Raw genomic sequence first — 20,665 nt, forward strand, 5'->3', positions numbered from 1 at the left:
AGCTGTGTTAACTGAGAGGGTTCCCGGTGTGTACTCATCTGTGGCTTTTCATTCAGTGTTCTTGGAAATATTTTAATCTCTGCCCAGGGAAAAGCCTGGGATACCATGGGATTCAAAGCTCTCTGTTTTGATTGCTTTGTGTTAGCTTTTAATCTTATATTTATACACCCATGCCTGACAACATTGAGGAAATCTGGAAAGTAACAGCCCAGGATGCAGTGGCTAAAACTTGTAACATTATGGTAAGAAAAATATAATTTTTTTAATGATTAAGACAGAACACTTTTGAATGTTTTGGAAATACTATTGATATTATAATTTTGAAAGAAGCATTACTTTTAAAAGAATATTGTTAACTCGATTTTTACTTGTGTTCTAAGAAAAAACTGGTCTCATAATTATCTTATAGTATAAAGATATGAATTATTATTAATATTACTTACTTGATATTAAATCAGAACTGTTTTATGATCTCCATAGCTTCTGTTGTCTTTCTCCAATTTTAAACTGCTGAAATTCTGGGGTTATGTTAGAATATACAGTGTAGCTATAATTGCTATCTTTGTTCCTGTATAGTTAGAAACTGGCACTTTTGATCATGTAATATATATGCTTTCTTTGCATATACATATATTTCCTCTCATTCTTTACTGTCTTCTAACTGTTTTGTTTATATAGGAGGAAAGCATATTCAGAGAAGTGCATCCAGAGAGAGTAACAGCTTAAATCTGAGCCACATGCTGCAGGATTCAACTCTGGTGTTTTATGTGCAATGTGGGCACCTTGTAGAAATGCCCTTTAACAGCTGTCACAGAGGGTGAAGAGTAAGGCAGCGAATCAGTAGCTGATCAGAAGTGACAGAAGTTCAAAAAGAGGCACAGTTCTAAGATGCAGCATTCTCCAACTGATGATCTCTGAATCTCTATAGCCTTTCTTCTACAATTCTCTTTTTCAAGTGTTCTGATTCCTTGATTGAAATATGAATGCAGGAGCCAGCCCATATCAGTTGTCTTTTGATTATTTCTCATGTATTTAAACCCCAGGGTGAGAATATCCATACAAAATCACAACATTATCTATTAAAATTTTCCACTCTAATATAGTGCTGTTATTTTTTACCTTCATGTGTTCCCAACCACCATGCATATATCGTTAAAATACACACTTTGTATATTTGACATTATGAGTGCTTTAAACTCATAATAGGCAAAATAAATGTGTAATTAAATTTATCCTGGAAAATTTGGCAATCTTTGATAATTTTAGCACTGAATTCTACAATTTAATATTGCAAAGACAGTAAATCTTCTGATTTTTTCACATATGAAAGTAAAACCTAACATTCTTTACAATATATCCTTGAAAAAATGAGTGCACTATTGTGCAATCATATGTTGTTTAGAAAGAGTTTTGCAAAGTATCTACACATAATTTTGAGAAACTTCCTTGACTCTGCATTGTATCAATTAACCTATCGGTGAGGATACTAATTTTAAATATTTGTCTGGATTGTTATATGTATTAAAGATTACGTATATTAGAAGAACATGTGATAATCTTTATGTCGATAGGTTTTGTTATAGTGTTAAAATGATTATCAATTTAAAACCAAAAAATATTGTCATAAAAGAAAGAAAGCCATTTGCTAAAATTCTAATTTTCAAGAGCAAATTTATTGAATGCAAAATTGAATATATTGATAGCTTAAGCACTCATATTAACAGGTCATCTATTTGTTTATATTTAAGTAGTTAGAAAATACACAAAAACTCTTTATTACATTTAAATTTAATCAGTTAACCAATTAATTAGTTTGTGTGTGTGTGTCTGTATGTATGTGTGTCTGTGTGTGTGTCTGTGTGTCTGTGTGTATGTGTGTGTGTGTGGTGTGTGCTAGAAGAAAGTTTCATGCCAAGGAATAAGTAGAGGTCTCAGTATATTATATAAGGGCCAGTTCTCTCCACCAGGTGTATCTTGCAGGAATTCATGATTGCAGTGAAAGGGAAGCTGTACCAGGTGTTCCATTGCAGAACTATGGATGAGACACACACACACTTCAGGTTGTGACCATCCACTGGATGTACGAGAGGACATGTTAAAAAACACTGACTCTCCCTCTCCCACTGGCTATAAATTGTCAGCTGATTCTTGGCTAGGGGTGGCATTTTTGTGAACATCTTCCTTCTCTGTGAGAGGCATTGGCTTAGTTTGGACTTGCAAAGTTCTTCTGCATAATGTCACAATCACTGAGTTTTACATCATGTTTTGTCTGACGGACACTCTTTGTATCCATTCAATATCTCTAGCTTATATAGTCTTTCAATCTTCTCTTCTGCAATGATCTCTGAACTTTGGCAGGAAATAAGACAGTGTAGATGATCCATTTAGAGTTGAGTCCATATTTCATCTTTGTGTTAATCACAATCTACTACAAACAGAAGTTATCTCTGATGAGGATTGAGAGATGCATTAATCTATGTCTATTACAATAAGTCACTAAGAATATGTTTAATGCTATTATTAGAGAGGGAGTAGTAGGCTCTTCCTTTATGGCAAGGACCTGGTATAGACCCAACAGAGGTGCCAGGTATGATTTTGCCTTATGAATTGGACTTAAATCCAATAAGAATGTGCTCATTTATTGAAAACACTATTGCAACAATGGGTAAGTCTTGCCAGCCCAGTGGCTATTGTAGTTTTCATGATTCACGTTGGGTAAAATTGGTGATTATTGTCCTCCACCGGAAGTATGCATAGCACCTTCCAGCCCTATAAAAGTTAGCAAATACAAATGATGTTTCCAGGTATGTAATAGATTGGTATTTCCAAGCATGTACTTACTTTTTATTCGACAGTTTTATGCATTTCGCTGATAAATACACTTCCCCCACATCTTCCTTTGCCTTCTAGAATACAGTTTCTAAACAAGTAGGATTTAATGCCTTCATTCTATTGTGCAATCCAATGATTTTAATTAGTTTCTTGCTTAAGCATTGGAAGTAGATTATTTACTATACCAAAGGTAACACATTAACAGCTATGGGGAAAAAATTACTACTCCTTCCTGATTAACAAATGGATACCAATACTTTTACAGGAAGTGAAGGGAGATTATTGACCTATGTTTTATTCGTGATGAATTATTGATAGATAAAATTTTGTGAAGGCTTCATACAAACATCTGCATTGAGATTTTCATGCTACCAAAATAAAGTTAGGATATAAAAATATAGAGTTTTATCATATTATTTTATTATCATTCCATCATTTACATTGTTGTTATTAAAATTAAGATAAATAATATTTAAAAAATTTTGTCTTGTTTTTATAGGCCACAATATCTGAAAACATAGGTCTTCTGACATATGTAGACCTACTAGCAATTTTTTCAACAGTTCACTTTACAAAACCAGTTTCAGATGAAAACATTACAGTGATTGACACAAACTTTAGTGATATCCCTGTTCGTCTGTACTTGCCAAAGAGAAAGTCTGAAAGAAAGAGACCTGCTGTGATTTTCATTCACGGTGGTGCCTTTGTCTTGGGAAGTTACAGTAAGTATATTTTTATATGTGTGGTATTGATATACTCATATTGAAATAATTGCTGTCTACCAATGAGTTGACCGACATTTTTCAATACAATGTTGACTTGAAGAATATGTGCACTTTAGCAGAGTTACATTGGAATGTATGGGTAATAGTTCACATTCTTTTTCATACATAATTTGGTAGTAAAACAACCAAGTAGAAACAAGATGGCTTTTTTTGTAGGAAATTAGAGTTTTAAATTAACATATTGATATCTTAACCTTGAAAGTACAAATAATAAACTTGGAATTTAGAGTAAAATAACCTAATCACATAAATTAAATAAACATTTATTATGATGTAAACCAGGAATTAATTGTTAGATGTGAAATAACTTATATGTGTGGTATTGATACATGCATATTGAATATATCAATTGAAACAATTACTGTCTATCAATGAGTTGACAGACATTTGTCAGTACAATGTTGACTTGAGGAATATGTACAATATGTTGCTGCCATACTGTAGCTAAAATTTGTTCAAGTTGTAGAGTGTGATATAACAATACTGAGGATTAGAAAACAAAGCATAACTTTGTACTAAACTTATAAAATGATAGAAAGCTTAGTAGTGAGTTCTTACCTGGAAGTGAGTGTAGTAGCTAAGACAGAGAGACAAAGAGACAGAAACATAGACACATGCCATTTCAGACTTTTGATGACTTACAGCTTCACTACACAGAAAAGTTTGGGATATTGCACTTGACAGATGTAACAAACAGGCGATAGCACTCCTATCCTCAGTGAACCCACTGCTTAATTATAATATCCAGTATTTTATCTTCATAATCTCTGAACATTTAAAGATAAGCAAAAAGGCTACTCTGGAAAGCAGGGCAGCCAACTAAGTGAGTAGGTTTCAGATAGGTATTATCTTCACAGTATAAAATATGTGGTGAGGAAAGAAATAGATTAAGAAATGTGTCAAACATCTACAGTGAGAAAAGGGAGGACGCAAAGGGTTTCTGAGCAGAATCTAGAGGATTAAGGCTCCTGCTAAGCAGACCTTGTATGCTCTAAGTGTTGCAGCGAGGCCCTCTTTTTTACTCCAGTGACTTTTTAAAATTGCCTTTCTGTTTTCAACCTTACCTGCTGTTGTGGAATATTAGTACATGTTTGGTATCTATCACTCCACTTCTCTCCTTACATCTCTACACTGTCTGAAATTTACTGGCATCTTATTGATCCCTTTTCCATTACTCACTACATATATCCTGGAATAAGATACGTTTACATTTTGGTCAAGATGAGTCTTTACTTTCCTAGGAATTATATTTTCTTCCAAATCATTACCTGATTTATCTTTCTTCTACATGCAATTGTAACCCCTTTTTGATTCCTAAATGTACACTGTCCTTTCTGCCTTGATCTCTCTCAGCCCCAGGTTGTTTTCATTATTTCCTTATCATTTTCTGAGGCTTGTTTCCTTGTTTGTCTCTTTCTTGCCTTTTGATTCTTTCTTAGCACAGGGTAATCTGAAAGAAAACTCTGCTTTTCTTTAGTTGTGGGTTGCACCTTTTCCTCTACTTTACTGTTTATTTGTTTTCAATCTAGTCCCCACACCCATCCTATTGATGTGGACTGTTTCACATCTGTAACCTTGTTGCTGGACTTAAGTTTAATCAATTCAGCTGCAGACTGGTCTGCATACCTGGGCATTAGTGTGTTATGTGAATTCCTTAGCAGATACAATCACATCACTTTCTCAAGGAGTAAATGGAAAAATAAATACAACTCCCAAGAACACAAGAAAGGCAAACTTGCCTTCATAGTAACTACCATGCTCTTTTGTACAGTCTTTCAGCCTCCTATACCTTATAACATGTTCTGGTCAAAAATTCTGAGCATCCTCTTGTTCCTACCCACACTATGTAGATTATGATTTAGATTTATTCCTATTATTTCCTCTCAAGTGGCTCATCGCCATTTTGTCATTTCTATTACCATCTTTTTCAACCTACCATGATGTGAAAATATGGCCACACTGGTTATTAATAAACCTCTAAGAAACAACATCTATTTGTTGATGAATCCTTTAACCTTTGAAGTATAGACACCTATATTCCATTTTGTTTCCTTGTCCACATTCTGCTTCTGCTCCCTCTCACATATTTAGCTATATATGATTTTCCAAGCTCTGTGAATTCTCAGTAAATTGTTGTACATTTTACTAAAACCACATTTCATTTTTTTCTTGTCCATTTTCTCACAATTATTATTTTTATGTTTAAGATTATAGATGCCAATTTATGCTTCATAAGTATATATTATTAATTAAATGAATAATTGACATTAAGTTCTGTTAAAAATTTTAGGAATGTGTTTTCTTTTTCTACCTCTTTCAACTTTATTAACTATTTATCTACAGCTAACTTTTGTAAGAATTACAAATGCAAGAACACATTCTTATTTGATTTTAGTAAAAAATAAAATTCTCACTTATATACAGAAATGTAACCTAAAGTTGCTTGTAAATTTATTAAATTGTCTGAACTTATATAAATATGTAAGCCTCTGGCAAAAGAAAAGCTTATTATTTCTAATTGCACTAAATTGTATACCTTATTTTATACTTATGTTGCTATACCATCACTGAAAACTTTCTTCAATAAATAATTATGGTGAATCTCTAAATTTGTGAAAATTATAATGCTGCCTGCTATGTAATCTTCAAGTAAATTTCAGATTTTCTAATACTTCTCCCAAGAGTTTTATAGAGTATGTTGGTATTGTGTTGGAGAAAATCTTTTTTTTTTTTTGAGCTTTGACAGAATGTTGCCTGTGACAATTAAAGTGATTACTGAGTTCCAATTAAGAAATCATTCAATCGATCAGTCTGTCAATCACGCCACCAATCACATTCCACATTTCTAACATATTCATGACTCTTTCTATGTTTGTATTGTTTGCTGTTTACAATGAACCATTTTATATCTATTCCTTTCATTTCAGAGATGTCAGCCTATGATGATCTGAACAGACGGACAGCAAACAAGCTTGATGCTGTTGTTGTGGGAATAGAGTAAGGGAAAGATGATACTTCTTGCCATAGTCCATGCACTCACAACATAACTTGGTCTATTCAGAGCTGTCAGCAACCAACAAATACACATATTTATGAGGTTTTGCTTATGTCATTTTTCTCATAATTTTAATGTCAATTCATCCCCAAAGTCATCAGTATTTATTTGATTCCTGCTATTTTAGATACAAGTGTGAGGCTAGAAAAATAATAAGTATATTTGTTATCACAGTTCTGACATCTCTTAGAATATGAAATCCAGGATTTTTAAGCATCTCATTTTACCTGCAAGTAAAATTAAAATTTTCACGTATGTACGGAAAGGTATACTTATTATATTCTTGAGATATTAGATTTCATTGGACCTGTTTCTAAACATTGTGTAGAGTTAGCATTGTTCTTCATTGGGATTCAATTAGGTAAAAATATTTCAATAACTTGAACATTTCAAGACATTATCAAAATAAAAAGTCTTAATATTCTCAATAAACTTTTACCAACATTTACAAAAATATATAAAAATATTAACAAATATTTATTACTTTAGGACTTCATATCTGCCCACTGTATTCCGGAAATTCTAATTAATAGGAATGAAAAACTGCTGTATATCTCATTAATTCCATAGTGCAGAAATAGACTTACAACCAATACCTGAAACCCTTAACTCGAATCTACACCTCACTTTAAGACAGACATTACCAGTGAGCTCTAGTTAAATGATGAGACTTAGGATTTAAAGTAGGGCCAACATATTAGTGTATCTGTTGCTGAGAGCGAGATGTTTCCTCGCATAACTTTAACCAGGGTTTTGTTGTGGATTTGCTTGATTTACCTCTAAAGCTACAGGCTTGCTCCTAAGCATCTATTCCCAGCTGCCCTTGAAGACTGTGTTCATGTGACCAAGTTCTTTCTCCAGGAAAATATTCTTGCAAAATACAGAGTGGATCCCTCTCGCATCTGCATTATGGGAGACAGTTCTGGGGGTACCTTGGCAGCAACAGTGACTCAACTGGTAGGTTGTATGTGTTATATACATTTTAATCCTAATACAAAAAAAGCTGTGTTTGAATTAATTTTATACTGTTATATCTGAAATAAAAATTAAACAAGTATGATTATCCATTTTGCATGATATTACTTTAGATGTGGCCTTATTGTCTAATGTTAAGGACAGTGTTTAAAATCCTACATTTTTAGGGGGATGGAGGCAGGCTCAGGGCATTGAACCAATGGCTTTGTGTTTGCCAGACAAATGCTCTACCTTCTCTTTTAAAGTTATTCTTTCAAAACAGGCTTTTGTTTAGGTTTTATGAACTTGTTTGTAGATTGTGCAGGCCTTGACCTTGTGAGCCTCCCACCCAGCAACTCAAGAACCAAGTATTAAAAAACTGTAATAATAACCCTGGCTTACCCTGACAATGTTAGGTAAATGTTTACCAATTGCTTTGAATTGCTCTATTCATTTCAATACAGGGTTCTTCTTCTTCTTCTTCTCCTCCTCCTCCTCTTCCTCCTCTTCCTCCTCTTCCTCCTCCTCTTTCTTCTTCTTCTTGTTCATACTTCCTGAAATTAAAAAGAAAATCTATAAAGAATTTCTCAATAGTTTTGTATAATTATAGGTGAAGAATGTATTAATATCTTTTCTCCTCTGAAACTAAACAATTAACAAGAAACAAATACAGGGAAGAACTTATAATGGCTCCTGGAACACTAAGTACATCATAGCAGCAAAGGCATGGCAGTGGTAGTTGGTTATAGCTGTGTGAGTTATAGGAGTGTGAGACTGCTTGCTCCTACCTCCCAAGTCAAAAATCTGGGGACATGATTTCTGGTACCCACCTTCATTTCTAATATTCCTCTTTTCTTCTTCTGAAGTCTCAACTGATATAGAGGTGCCTCCATATTCAATACGAATATTTACCCCTTCATTTCCTCTGAAATACCATCATAGTCACTTCTAGAGATGTGCTTCAATCTCCATCTCCTACATGATTCTAAATCTAGGCCAGTTGATATTGATGAGTAACCATGACAATGTGGTAAACATGTAGATTGTCATAGATAACATTAGACAACAAATCATGTTTAGAATAATTTTTACTGTAATAAAATTAAATCACCTCATAGTAGAATTCTTGTTGAGTATAGCTGAATAATCACTATCAAATAGGTAATATTTTGAAAGGCAATCTCAATCCAATAGATGATCTCCCAAATGCTTTTGTAGAACAAAATGAATATTCTGTGCCCTTTTTATTATATAGATTAACTTTTTCTTATAAAGTAGATGCAGTCTCAAAGTTTGTATTCATTGATTTTTACTGAATAGTTTAATTTTTTTACTTTAATCTTACTTTCCAACAAGTAATATATTTCTTTCTTTAAGACTAATTAATTTATTTTAAGAAAACTATCCTTTTAACCATTATAAAGGCCCAATGAAATGTCATCTTTTATAACCTAAAAATAGTCAAAAAATGTCTAGAGTAATTTTAATGTTTTGTTTGGTGGGATTGTCAGTATACAAAAAGACTCTGAAGTAGGTCATGGCCCTGTAATAGAAAAACAAAAGTAGATGTACTAGAATACATAAGTTTTGTGTTTTGTGTTGTAAATAAACATAGCAAAACTATTTCATTTATTAAGAGTTTCTTGGGAATCCAATTCCTTTCATATTCATTCCTACTGTATAAAGAGAATTCTTTGACTAGTAGAAAACAATGATGTTAAAGTATGAAGAAGCATTGTTTAACACTGTTCATAGACACTAAAAACACACATACACACACATGCACATGTATGTGTATGTGTGTATATATATGTATATACACATCTTATTTATGTAAAATAAGATCATTGTCAATATGATTATGAAATGAAGTATGATATATATATGTAATTTCATAATCATATTGACAATGATCTTATTTTCCATGAAGATATGTTTTTCATTAACCATAAATTATGATATTTTGCTGCATAAGTAAAATGTGCATGCTATGTAGTACTCTAGTGTATCTATTTGTTATGTTGACTTTCCTAGTGTGTTTTAGAGAATATTTTTCTTTCTCATTCTTAATTATTATTTGTTGATATACATACTGAGCTTCCTATGTGCTGGGACTTCAAGACACTGTTTACATGTTCTTTCAACAAGTATATATCTAATTTTTAAGTTTTCTGTCATCTTTCATATGAGAATGTTTAACTCCTGAAACCTATTGTGGGTTTTACTTACCAACATGATTGAAACACACATGCCCGTTCCTCTGCTCATCAATGTGATCTACTATCCTTTTAAACTCCATTGCACAGTGACAGAAGACAGAGAAATTACTAAGACTACAGTAGCTGAACTTGTAACCAAGCCTGAGGTCCCTCTGGAAGCAGAACTTGCAACAAGACCTTGGCTGTTTTGTTTATATAATACCCTCTAATGTACCATAAGGAAAGAATGACAGTATTTTAATCTCAGTGGTTGAAAACTAATATAATGGGTTAGAGATTAAAAATGGGACACTTTACTAAGGAGTGGCACTGTGTACTTTTAAGTTCACAAGGTTACAGCAAGTCATTTAGAAAGTGTGATGAATAGGTTAGTTAAATTAGATAGAAGGATAGATAGTTACATATTGTGATGACTCATAAAGTGTCAGAGATAAGAAAAAAAAGAAAAAAACCTCTAGTGTTTTGAATAAAATGAGACTACCTTGTACTTAACTGAATAATCTTTTAGGCATAATATACATAGTATTAAGTTGGGTGGTGATGGCTCACATCTTTAATCTAAGCACTCAGGAGGCAGAGACAGGCAAGCTTTTAGTTCAGGATAAGACTGAACTACAGAACAAATTCCAGGACAGCCTGAAATATATATAGTATCTCTCTCTTTCTCTCTCTAATATATATATATATATATATATATATATATATATATATATATACATATATATATATATATGTGTGTGTGTGTGTGTATACACACATATATGTGTGTGTGTTTTAACAATTAATAAATGAATTTAATAGTAACAAATTTTTATTTATTATTATAAAATAAAAATAATAGTTGAGACTGCTGGACTTCCTAAGGGGTTGCCTTCCTCCTCAGCTCCTTTCAGCTTTTTTGTATTTCAAGCCCAGCAGTTCCACACTTCTGTCCATTGGTTGGGTGTAAGTATCTGCATCTGACTTTTTCAGCTGCTTGTTGGGCCTCTCAGAGGGCAGTCATACTAGGCTCCTGTCTGTAAGCACATCATAGCATCAGTAACAGTGTCAGGCCCGGGGCCTCCCTGTGAACTGGATCCCAACTTGGGCCTGTCACTGGACCTCATTTCCTTCAGGCTCTTCTCCACTTTTGTCCCTGCCTTTTTTTCACTAAGAAACAATTTTGAATCAAAGTTTTTGACTGTAGGATGGCAACCCCATCTCTCACTTGATGTCCTGTCCCTCTATAAGTTCCCTGTCAACACTTTAGAGCATTTCATTTAAGGTGCCTCCATTTGAGTCCTGAGAGTCTATCGCCTCCCAGGTCTCTGGTATATTATAGAGAGTCCCCTTCCTCCCCACCGCATACCTCCAAGGTTGCCTGTTTTTATTCTTTCTGCTGCCCCTCAGGATCCCTGAGATCTCTCAGACATTGTACTACCAACCAGGCAGCATACACCATCTGATTTGAGGCCCCGACACATGTACAGCTGAGGACTGCCTGAACTGGCCTTCCTGAGAGAAAATGCACCTAATCCTCGAATTTGAGGCCCCAGGGAGTGGGGAGGTTGGTGGGTTGTAGTTGGACAAAGGACAAATGGGGAGGAGGTATGGGATGATAAACATTCAGCGGGAGACAAGGAGGGGGATAAGACTGGACTGTAAAAAATGTTTAAAGAACAAAAAATAAAATAAAATAATAAAATTAACATACTGCACATAATTAATTATAACATGACAACATATAATTATATATTAAATATATAACTATTTAAATATTAAAGAAAATACATAATTATATAATATATTATATAATTATATTCTTATGTGCTTATATTTGGTTTTATATTTTATATATATTTATATTTCTTTTTTTTAAGATGCTTTCTCTGTGCAAGTAAATACTGTACACAGACACACACTGTTTAACATAAGGTGAGGAATGATCACTGGTCTATAGGTCTGCTGCAAAGTTTTCTTTGAGTTTAGGATTTGAGTCTCTTGACTAGGCATAAAATATATATGCACCGGTGTATAATGATTATGGTAAAAACTAAATACCTACTAAAATGAATGAAATAGTTATTGACAGAATACTAATCTTGGCGTTGTAGCTTGTAAAAATCATTAACTTTCTACATTTTGTTTCTTCAGCTGATTGAGAAAAAGCAAATTTGTTCTATGAATTGAATAATAATTGAACTAAGATAGTTAAGAGCACTGCATGCTAAACTATCAAAAAGCATGAGGAAATGTTTAGGTGCCAGGAACCTCCTGGGCCTGAGAGGGTAGTGGTGGGGCACGGAGTATGCCTTTGGTGTGGCTTTAAAGTCCGAGGGTCTCTGGACTTTCTAGCTTTCTAACTATACTGAAAAGCTGATGATAGGTTCTAAAAAGTCCTAAAAACTCTCTTGCTCTTTCTGAGGGTAAAAGACTGATGGTTTAGGTGATTAACAGCTGTAGCCTGACAGCAGGGGTGAAGGGTTTGGGATAGTGTGGGATGGGGGGATTAAGTAATGTGGCCTTTGTTGTATATCAGCAGGAACCTTGCAGCTCTGTCAGCCTGCAAGTCTGAAGTCAGAGGAAGAAAAACTGACATTTTAAAAAGTGATTATAGCGTTTATTTCTAAGTTGTAAAAAGTTTCCTATGGGGGGCTGGAGAGATGGCTCAGTGGTTAAGAGCACTGATTGCTTTTCCAGATGGTCCTGAGTTCAATTCCCAGCAACCACATGGTGGCTCACAACCACCTGTAATGGGATCTGATGCCCTCTTCTGGTATGTGTGAAGACAGCTACAGTGAACTCATAAATAAATAAATAAAATCTTTAAAAAAAAAAAAAAAGTTTCCTATGAAAGAGATAGCTTTTTAAAAAGGAGGAAAGACTAAATGAACGAAAGAAGGGGATAAGAGAAAATTTTTTCTTGCTTCTCCTCTTTGTCTAAGTGTTGTGTCCAAAAATGTTCTCAGCTCAGTTTTTCTGACTCTTCTTTTTCCTCAGCACTTAAACATCTTTCAGTAGACATGATCACATGTTAAAAATTTCATCACAAGTTCACACAAAAAATCAAATCACAATTGAAATAGAAGTTTACAACAGAGAATTTTTATAATAGATATATGTATATATCTATTAGGAATAATTATCTGACTAAACATCCATCACATGTCACAGTTCCACAGGTTCACTGAAAGTTAAAAACCATAACTAAGTTATTAGTGAAATTTTGTATAGATAAACCCAGTCAATATTTTATCTTCTGTCCTAGCACCTATAATAAATTGTTAGTTCCCATTTTATAATCTCTGGTTAATTGTTTTACAACCTCTTGGAATGTGCTTTGAGTAGTAGAAAGTCTGGTTAGTAACTAGAAGCAAATAACTGGTGACATATGGGATACTGACAGAGTTCTCACTGTAGTTTTGTCTTCCAGAAAAGGATGTAGTAGCAGTTCCACTATAAACAAGCTTAATAATCATTGATATGGTTTGAGGAATTCTTATAGGATCATCATTAGGAATTAAGAAGCCATCTATTTGTCTATACAACATCACTACAAGACAGTACATCTTCGTAGATTTACAGAATTCTGCCTCCCAAGTGCTGGGATTAAAGGCATGCGCCACCATGCCCGGCCTAGAACTGACCTTAATACATGTATGTAATCAAAATGGTATAAAAGCATAAAGAAGGAGGGGTGATGGGATAGGGGGCTCTAGGGAGGGGAAATGGGGAAAGGGGATGACATCAGTATTGTAAATAAATAAAATATCCAATTTTTAAAAAGGGGGTCGGCTAATACCTACTGATTGTTATATATGCTTAATAATAACAGGAAAAGCATTTTAATAGTAGAAATCTTTTCTAAAATGAATTCTTTTGGACCTTACCTATAGAGCAAATTCTGTCATTTTTGTAAGTCCTTTGCCTTTATGAGGTCATGATGATGAGAGCATTTTTCATAGCTTGGAATTTCCCGAGGATTGGCAGTAGATATGGTCACTGATGCAGAGGCTGCTGTGGAGGCTCCTGCTCATGCTCCAGGTGAAGTTCAGGTTCACTGCTGTGGAATATACAAGAAGAAATGAATGTAGCTGCAGACTCATGATTCCTCTCATTTCTGATAAGAAACAGAGGCTTCATATTCTTTACTGATATTCTGATTTTTATATATTACTCTGTGTACTGTCTATCACACAATACTACTTAGATAAATGTTAAATTCTTGTTTAAGTATGCCAAGTTCCATTAAACTTTATATGTAAGTATTGGCAATTGTATTTCAACATATTTGCAGATTTTGCTCATTATATTACTCAGGTCAAAAATTCTTCTAGTGAAACTTGATATGGTAATACATGGTTATTATTATAGCATTTGGGAGACTGAAATAAGGGGACACTATGTTCCAAAACAACTCTGAGACGTTCAACAAGACTATTAAAAAACCCACAATAGCTGAATTTCTAAAAACAACCAAATGTTAAAAACAAAATTCAATATCACAAATAAAAATCATGTCATTCTCACTAAGATGCTACTGATGTTCCTGCTTGAATATCATATGTGAATATATGTGTGAACAACAAAGTATACAAATGAGAGTGGAATAGCACTCTTATGTCTCTAAACTAATAATAAATGTCATGAGAAAATTCACTAGAGATTCAGACGAATTTAATTCTGCTTACTAAAATGAAATTGCAAGTCCCTTTATTGGAAGCTATTGATTCATTAACTTCATTATATTTCTAGCTACAGAATGATCCAAACTTCAAAGATAAAATTAAAGCCCAAGCATTGATGTATCCTGGCCTACAGTCACTTGATACTTTGCTACCTTCTCATCAAGAGTATCAACGTGGTCCGATTCTGACCAGGGAGATGATAATTAAGTTGGCTTGCCTATATTTGACTGAAGACAAAGTTCTACCCCAGGCTGTACTGAGAAATGAGCATATGCCTACAGAGTCAAGACACCTGTTCAAGTTTGTTAACTGGAGTCACTTCCTTCCTGAGAAATATAAAAAGAACCATGTTTACACTGAACCAGTTCTTGGAAAATTGAATGTTTCCTATCCAGTACTTGTGGATAGCAGGTTGTCCCCTTTGATAGTCAATGACTCCCAGTTACAGAGTCTGCCATTAACATACATTGTTACTTGTGAACATGATCTCTTAAGAGATGATAGCCTTATTTACATCTCACGGCTTAGAAATGTTGGGGTGAAAGTTACTCATGAGCATATAGAGAAAGGAGTCCATGGAGCCCTATCATTTGCCACCGCTCCAGTGTTTTTAACCTTAGGAGTAAAAATAAGAGAGAAGTATATTAATTGGTTAGAAGAAAATCTATAATACAATGAAGCATGTAGCTAGGTAATCCATAAAGAAATGTGACAGTTATATTTCGTACTTTTATATGATAAATGGACACAAAATTAACTGACTTGTGAATAAAAATATATTTCAATTTGACTAAAGGTTGCTGTATATGTTTGAGAAAGTAACTTCACTTATTCAGTCTTGGAAATATTGTTAAAATGAGGATACTTGCTTCATTATCTATATTAATTACCATATATTGTAAAAATGTACTTTTAGTATTTAAAAATGGCAGAAGGATGGAAAAACATGTGTTTGGTTACATGTCAACATGTTTGAGATTCATGGCAGTGATGAGCCAAATTTGAAATGTATTGCATGAAAAAAATAACTTCCAGTAAAAATAGAATGGCATCATGATGACTGGATGGGATGACACATTACTCTCTAGAAGCCCAGTGGCAGAGAGGTAGTCAGGTAGACACATCTCTGTGAGTTCAAGAAGAGCTTGGTTTATGTAGTTAGTTGTAGGATGGCCACTCCTCTTTAGTGACACATTGTTTCAAAAAATAAATAAAAAGAAGAATAAAGGAAAGAAATCATGAATGAGGAGAAATGCAATAAGGTACAATTGTAATGACATTTGTATGGACTGAGCAATGGTTTTTCCAATCATGTAATCTCTGTCCATTACTGTAATCTGCTCAAGGTGAATTAAGTTAGTTGTTCTTTTCATTCACTCCTCTTGAAATTTATATTCTGATTTTTCTAAGAACACTTTGTATATTGGAGGATGTTTACTTGATCATGAACTGTTCCTAAAGGTTAAACATTTGTGCCTTTCTTACACTTTTGTAACATCAAACTTGATGAAAATCTATGCCGATTGTACTTATTGTGGGACAACGCCACTTAATGCATGATGGTATACAGCCACCTATCCATTGTAGGTAGAATTATTTATAGTATTATTTTGAATCTTTATAATGAAGCACTGTGCACACAGAGACTGTATATTCAGAGAGTTAGGTGAGTTGATGATCTCCAGACATTTTTGCTTCCCTGTGATGATAGAACACATACTCCTGCAAGCACAGATCAGCTCATAAATAGCTTCATTTCTACCTGGAAGCACTAAAATTAATGTTCAATTTTCTGATGTCCTGGTGATTATGCTCCTTTTGTATATTTGTTTGACATGTTTGGTGCTTTTTACTTAATACTGAATAAACTTTGTGTAATAGAAATGAATTATGTCTTGTGAATTTAGTCGGTAATCTAATTTTCATCTCCAAATATATTTTCATTAATGTTGTTCTGCAACTAGAGATGTTTTGTTCATCTTGAATATGATTACTTCATTGGTGTCTTAGCTTTTACTATATGAGCCTTTTCTCACTATATGAGACACTGAGCTGAAGCAAGAACATCTGGAAAAGTTGGCTAAACGGTTTCTTTGCTGTTGTTTGTGAAGCTATAACATCACAAGTAAAATCACTCTGCTTGTTTCATTTGTGAAAGAGAAAGAATATTGAAGATACTAAACCAGACGTGATGAAAATTGCTTCTCTTCATTAAGTATTAATCACAAATTGAGGGAGAATTAGAAGGACATAGGAAGACATAGAAAGGGGATGCAGGTTCCTCAGTTGACAGCTTTTTGTTCCAGATGAGATTTGAGTAAGATACTTGGAGAAGGGCCAGAAGAGGGTATTTAAACATAACCAATAGAAGAAAAGTGAGTGCCCAGAGTCCCAGAAACCACCAATGCAGAGCCTCGTCAGACTCGCTAATTACAGAGACTAAGAGGAGTGTTTGAAGTAAATCCATTACTTCTCTTTCTCTGTGGCTTGGTGTTATGTCATTCCTGGATGTTCAATTCTTTGTTCTTTACATGGAATGGGTTTAGGCAATTTCCTAGAATCCAAATGCACCCTTGTTACAGTATTGGAGTTTCAGTTAGAATTTTAGAAGAACTCTACTCTGGATTGATATTCCTAACTAAAAATTGCTGAGAATGAATCAGAATTGGCTAGAGTAGTCTGGTACTTCCATAGGACCTCACACACCCCAAACATTAGTAAATGTATCATCCATACTAGGAATAAAGAGATTAGGAGACTGGAGCTGATGGGATGATGGGCTTTGATCATAAAATTAAGTGAAGAGCAATTCTGAAGAACCAAATGGGGATTTACAGTCACTTTTTAGTCAAGCAGCACTGCGAATGGGACCCCAAAGTACCAATTATCATCTAGGAAGAAAGGTTAAAAAAAAGCAGATTCCTTGTTCAGTATGCATGGCAAAGACCCACTGGAAAGGTCCCCTCTGTGTTTGATCACTAAATTCAAGCTTAACTCTTGTGCCTTTGCACTGTGACACAGCTAAGCATAGATATCCCATGGTAGGCTTGCTAGTATAAATGAAGAGCTCTGTTTCTTGAGCTATTCTATCAAGGAAGAAATATGTGAATCTACCCTGAAGTTTCCTCAAATGGAGACATGAAAGTCATTCCAAACTTGCTTAGAGTTTGATCTGAGGAGTCCCTGAAATTCAAAGGCAGATGGCTTTAAGTGAGGCAGAGGGGAAGTTTCTATATAGAAATGTTCACTGGGTCTTGTTATCCCAGGGCAGGAGTGACTTTAACTGTTTAGTTAGAACTCACATGGCTACTACAGGCTTGTCCTCACTTTCCATAAGAGACTTTAATATGAGAGGTATGAGTGTCCTGCCTTACAACTTTACCAACAGAGTCCCACTTACCCTGCAGCTCAACTTACCGTGAACTGCTTAAGGTACGTGATATCTGAGCTGTGAGATAAGGTTCTGGGCTGTTAGGAACAGCATCTTCTTTGCTGGCTAATGTACTCTCTTACCTTAAAAATGCCAATCAACACACTATACACATTCCTTAACTTAGGCTTTTCCATGTCCATGTTGTGTGTGCAATGTTCTCTGCTGTCTTTATAAGTCATTGAGCTATGGGATCCCCAAACTGTTAGAGGAGCGTAGAATAAAGTGGTATAAACACTGACTGTATGGCAGGGTTGGGATTCAGAGGGCAAGAGCTTGTTTGACATATAACAGGCCCTGGTTTCTATCCTTAGCTCTGAAAAACAAATCATAGCTAAGTTTTGCACACTGGCGCAGATCCTGGAATGGGTTGAGAGGTAGCTGGGCTCTTTTCATGCTCTGTGAAGATTCTGAGCCTGTTGCAGACCTCTGTTTTTTCCCAAAACTTAACATTTTCTGACAAATGTTATCAATGAAGAAAGCAGTTTCAGGAAAACCTTTAGACACACAGAGGAACACATTAGGTATAGTAGAAACCACCCACTTATAACAAGGTTTGCTCAAGAAGGGAGAAAAAAGTGTGAAATGATGCTTTCTTTTCATTTTTCTTCTACTCATCCTTTCAGTGCATCTGATGATATCCAGCCACATCTGTGAGCCTAGCTACCAACACAAACATCATTCTCTTCTGGAAACACCCTTACAGGCACACCCAGGAACAATATTTTACTAAGACCAAGCAGCTAATCTAAGCTATGTAGACTCATGATTTGATTCTTGATATCATGTTATCTTCTAAAAGCCAGAATGTTTGCTAAAATACTTGTCCTGAACTTTCTGTTAATTCTGGTCCATGTCTAAAGTTTTAGCTCAGTGGATGACTGACCTTTAACAAGTCCCTATACTCTCTTTCTTTCATTGTCAAACTTCTCCCACTCCAGGAATGGTTTGATAACATAGGTAATAATATTTCATGACAATATTAGCATATATTCCGAGTAGATATCAAATAACTTTCTATAAACCTGTTAGAAAATATTGCAACTACAATAGATTACAAGAAGAGTCCATTGGTTGAATTTGGGCCCTGATTTCCTGAAAATATTTCATGCTTATGTTAATATCACAGAATGAAGAAATAGTGCAGCAGCAGGGAATTTAAATTACATGTTAGTAATAAGTACCTCTCCTGATGAATTTCAACATCTATTTCAGAGTCTATGGCTAAACAAGTTAGAACTGGCACTGTAATGTTTGAGATAAGAACCAGCTTCACATCGTGAGAATAGGTGTATTAACTGAGAGGGTTCCCAGTGTGTACTCATCTGTGGCTTTTCATTCAGTGTTCATGAAGATATTTTAATCTCTGCCCAGGGAAAAGCCTGGGATACCATGGGATTCAAAGCTCTCTGTTTTGGACTGCTCTGTGTTAGCTTTTTATCTTATATTTATACACCCATGCCTGACAACATTGAAGAAACTTGGAAAGTAATGGCCTTGGATGCAATTGCTAAAACTTGTAACCTTGTGGTAAGAATTAGATTAGTATTTTCAATGATTAAAATAGAAAACTTTTGAATATTATGACAATTAACATAATAATTTTGAGAGAAGTATTAACTTTTAAAGAATATTGTTTACTTGATTTTCACTTTTATTCTAAGAAAAAACCTGGTTGCATAATTATATTATAGTATAAAGATATGAATTATTATTAACAGTACTTGTTTGTTATTAAATCAGGACTTTTTAATTATCTCCATAGCTTCTGTTTTCTGTTTCCAATTCCAAACTGCTGAAATTCTGGGGTTATCTTAGAATATACAGTGTGGATATAATTGTTATAATTGTTCATGTGTAGTTAGAAACTGTAACTTTTGATGTTATAATATATATGCTTTCTTTGCATATACATAGATTTCCTTTCATTCTCCACTATCTTCTAACTGTATAATTTATGTGTGAGAAAAAAGATATTCAGAGGAGTGTACAAAGAGAGTAACAGGTGAAATTTGAGCCCCAAGCTGAATGATTCAACTGTACTCATGTATGCAAAGTGTGCAAAGTTCTTTGACAGCTCTAGCAGATGGAGTGTGAAAATCTAAGGCTGCAAAATCAGTAGCTGATCAGAAGTGACAGCAGTTCAAGGTGTAAAAGAAAGAGGCACAGTTCTATGACACAGCATTCCCCAACTGATGATCTCTGAGTTTCAGTCTTTCTCCCACAGTTCTCTTTTTCAAATGTTCTGATTCCTTGATTGAAGAATGAATACAGGAGCCAACCTATGTCAGTTGTCTTTTGATTACCTCACATGTATTTAAATTCCAGCATGAGAAATCCATGCTTTCATCAATGTCATAACATTATCTTTCAGAACATCTCACTTTAATATGACGCTGTTATTTTCTTAGCTTTACATGGTCCCAATCATCATGTATATATCATTAAAGTACACACTTTATGTATTTGACTTATGAGTTATTATCCTATGCTTTTAAAATGTAATAGAAGACATAAAGTTATAATGAAAGTTCATGCTGGAAAATATAAAAAACTTTGATCATTTTAGCACAAATCACAATTTATACTGCAAAGACAATAAAACTTTTGATTTTTATCACGTGAAAGCAAAAACTACAGTTCTTTATAATATAGCCTTGAGAAAATAATTGCATTACTGTACAATTCATATGGCGTTTTGAAAGAATTTTTAAAAATATTCA

The 20,665-nt window shown here is 34.3% G+C and overlaps 2 protein-coding genes and 1 long non-coding RNA gene across 3 annotated transcripts in view; 2 read left to right on the plus strand and 1 right to left on the minus strand.

Annotated features, from left to right (window-relative positions):
• LOC117707784 (arylacetamide deacetylase-like 2) lies at nt 1–16,379 on the plus strand. Its single transcript, XM_076932439.1, has 5 exons — nt 1–242; nt 3,332–3,554; nt 6,545–6,614; nt 7,458–7,629; nt 14,580–16,379. Exons 1-5 carry the CDS (start codon nt 171–173, stop codon nt 15,180–15,182), a joined length of 1,140 nt encoding a protein of 379 aa, XP_076788554.1. The 5' UTR covers nt 1–170; the 3' UTR covers nt 15,183–16,379.
• The window catches only part of LOC143441993 (uncharacterized), a 27,778-nt gene continuing 14,655 nt past the window's right edge, over nt 7,543–20,665 (minus strand). Inside the window, exons 2-3 of the long non-coding RNA XR_013109839.1 lie at nt 13,715–13,887; nt 7,543–8,180 (exon numbers count right to left, since the gene is read on the minus strand). This is a non-coding gene — a long non-coding RNA (uncharacterized LOC143441993). The remainder of the gene's footprint in view (nt 8,181–13,714; nt 13,888–20,665) is intronic.
• LOC117707788 (arylacetamide deacetylase-like 2) overlaps nt 19,248–20,665 on the plus strand; it is a 19,764-nt gene continuing 18,346 nt past the window's right edge. Inside the window, exon 1 of the mRNA XM_034501307.2 lies at nt 19,248–19,472. Coding sequence (XP_034357198.1) covers nt 19,335–19,472 — 138 coding nt within the window. The 5' untranslated portion in view covers nt 19,248–19,334. The remainder of the gene's footprint in view (nt 19,473–20,665) is intronic.

This window comes from Arvicanthis niloticus, chromosome 4 (genome assembly GCF_011762505.2).
Source record: "Arvicanthis niloticus isolate mArvNil1 chromosome 4, mArvNil1.pat.X, whole genome shotgun sequence".
NCBI classification, from domain to species: Eukaryota; Metazoa; Chordata; class Mammalia; order Rodentia; family Muridae; genus Arvicanthis; species Arvicanthis niloticus.

Bases quoted from the DNA above. Each gene is read 5' to 3' on its own strand.
- LOC117707784 (XM_076932439.1), top strand. From the start codon at position 171: ATGCCTGACAACATTGAGGAAATCTGGAAAGTAACAGCCCAGGATGCA. The intron at 3,555-6,544 runs GTAAGTATATTT...CTTTCATTTCAG, and splicing joins CTTTGTCTTGGGAAGTTACA to AGATGTCAGCCTATGATGAT. The intron at 6,615-7,457 runs GTAAGGGAAAGA...TTACCTCTAAAG, and splicing joins GCTGTTGTTGTGGGAATAGA to CTACAGGCTTGCTCCTAAGC.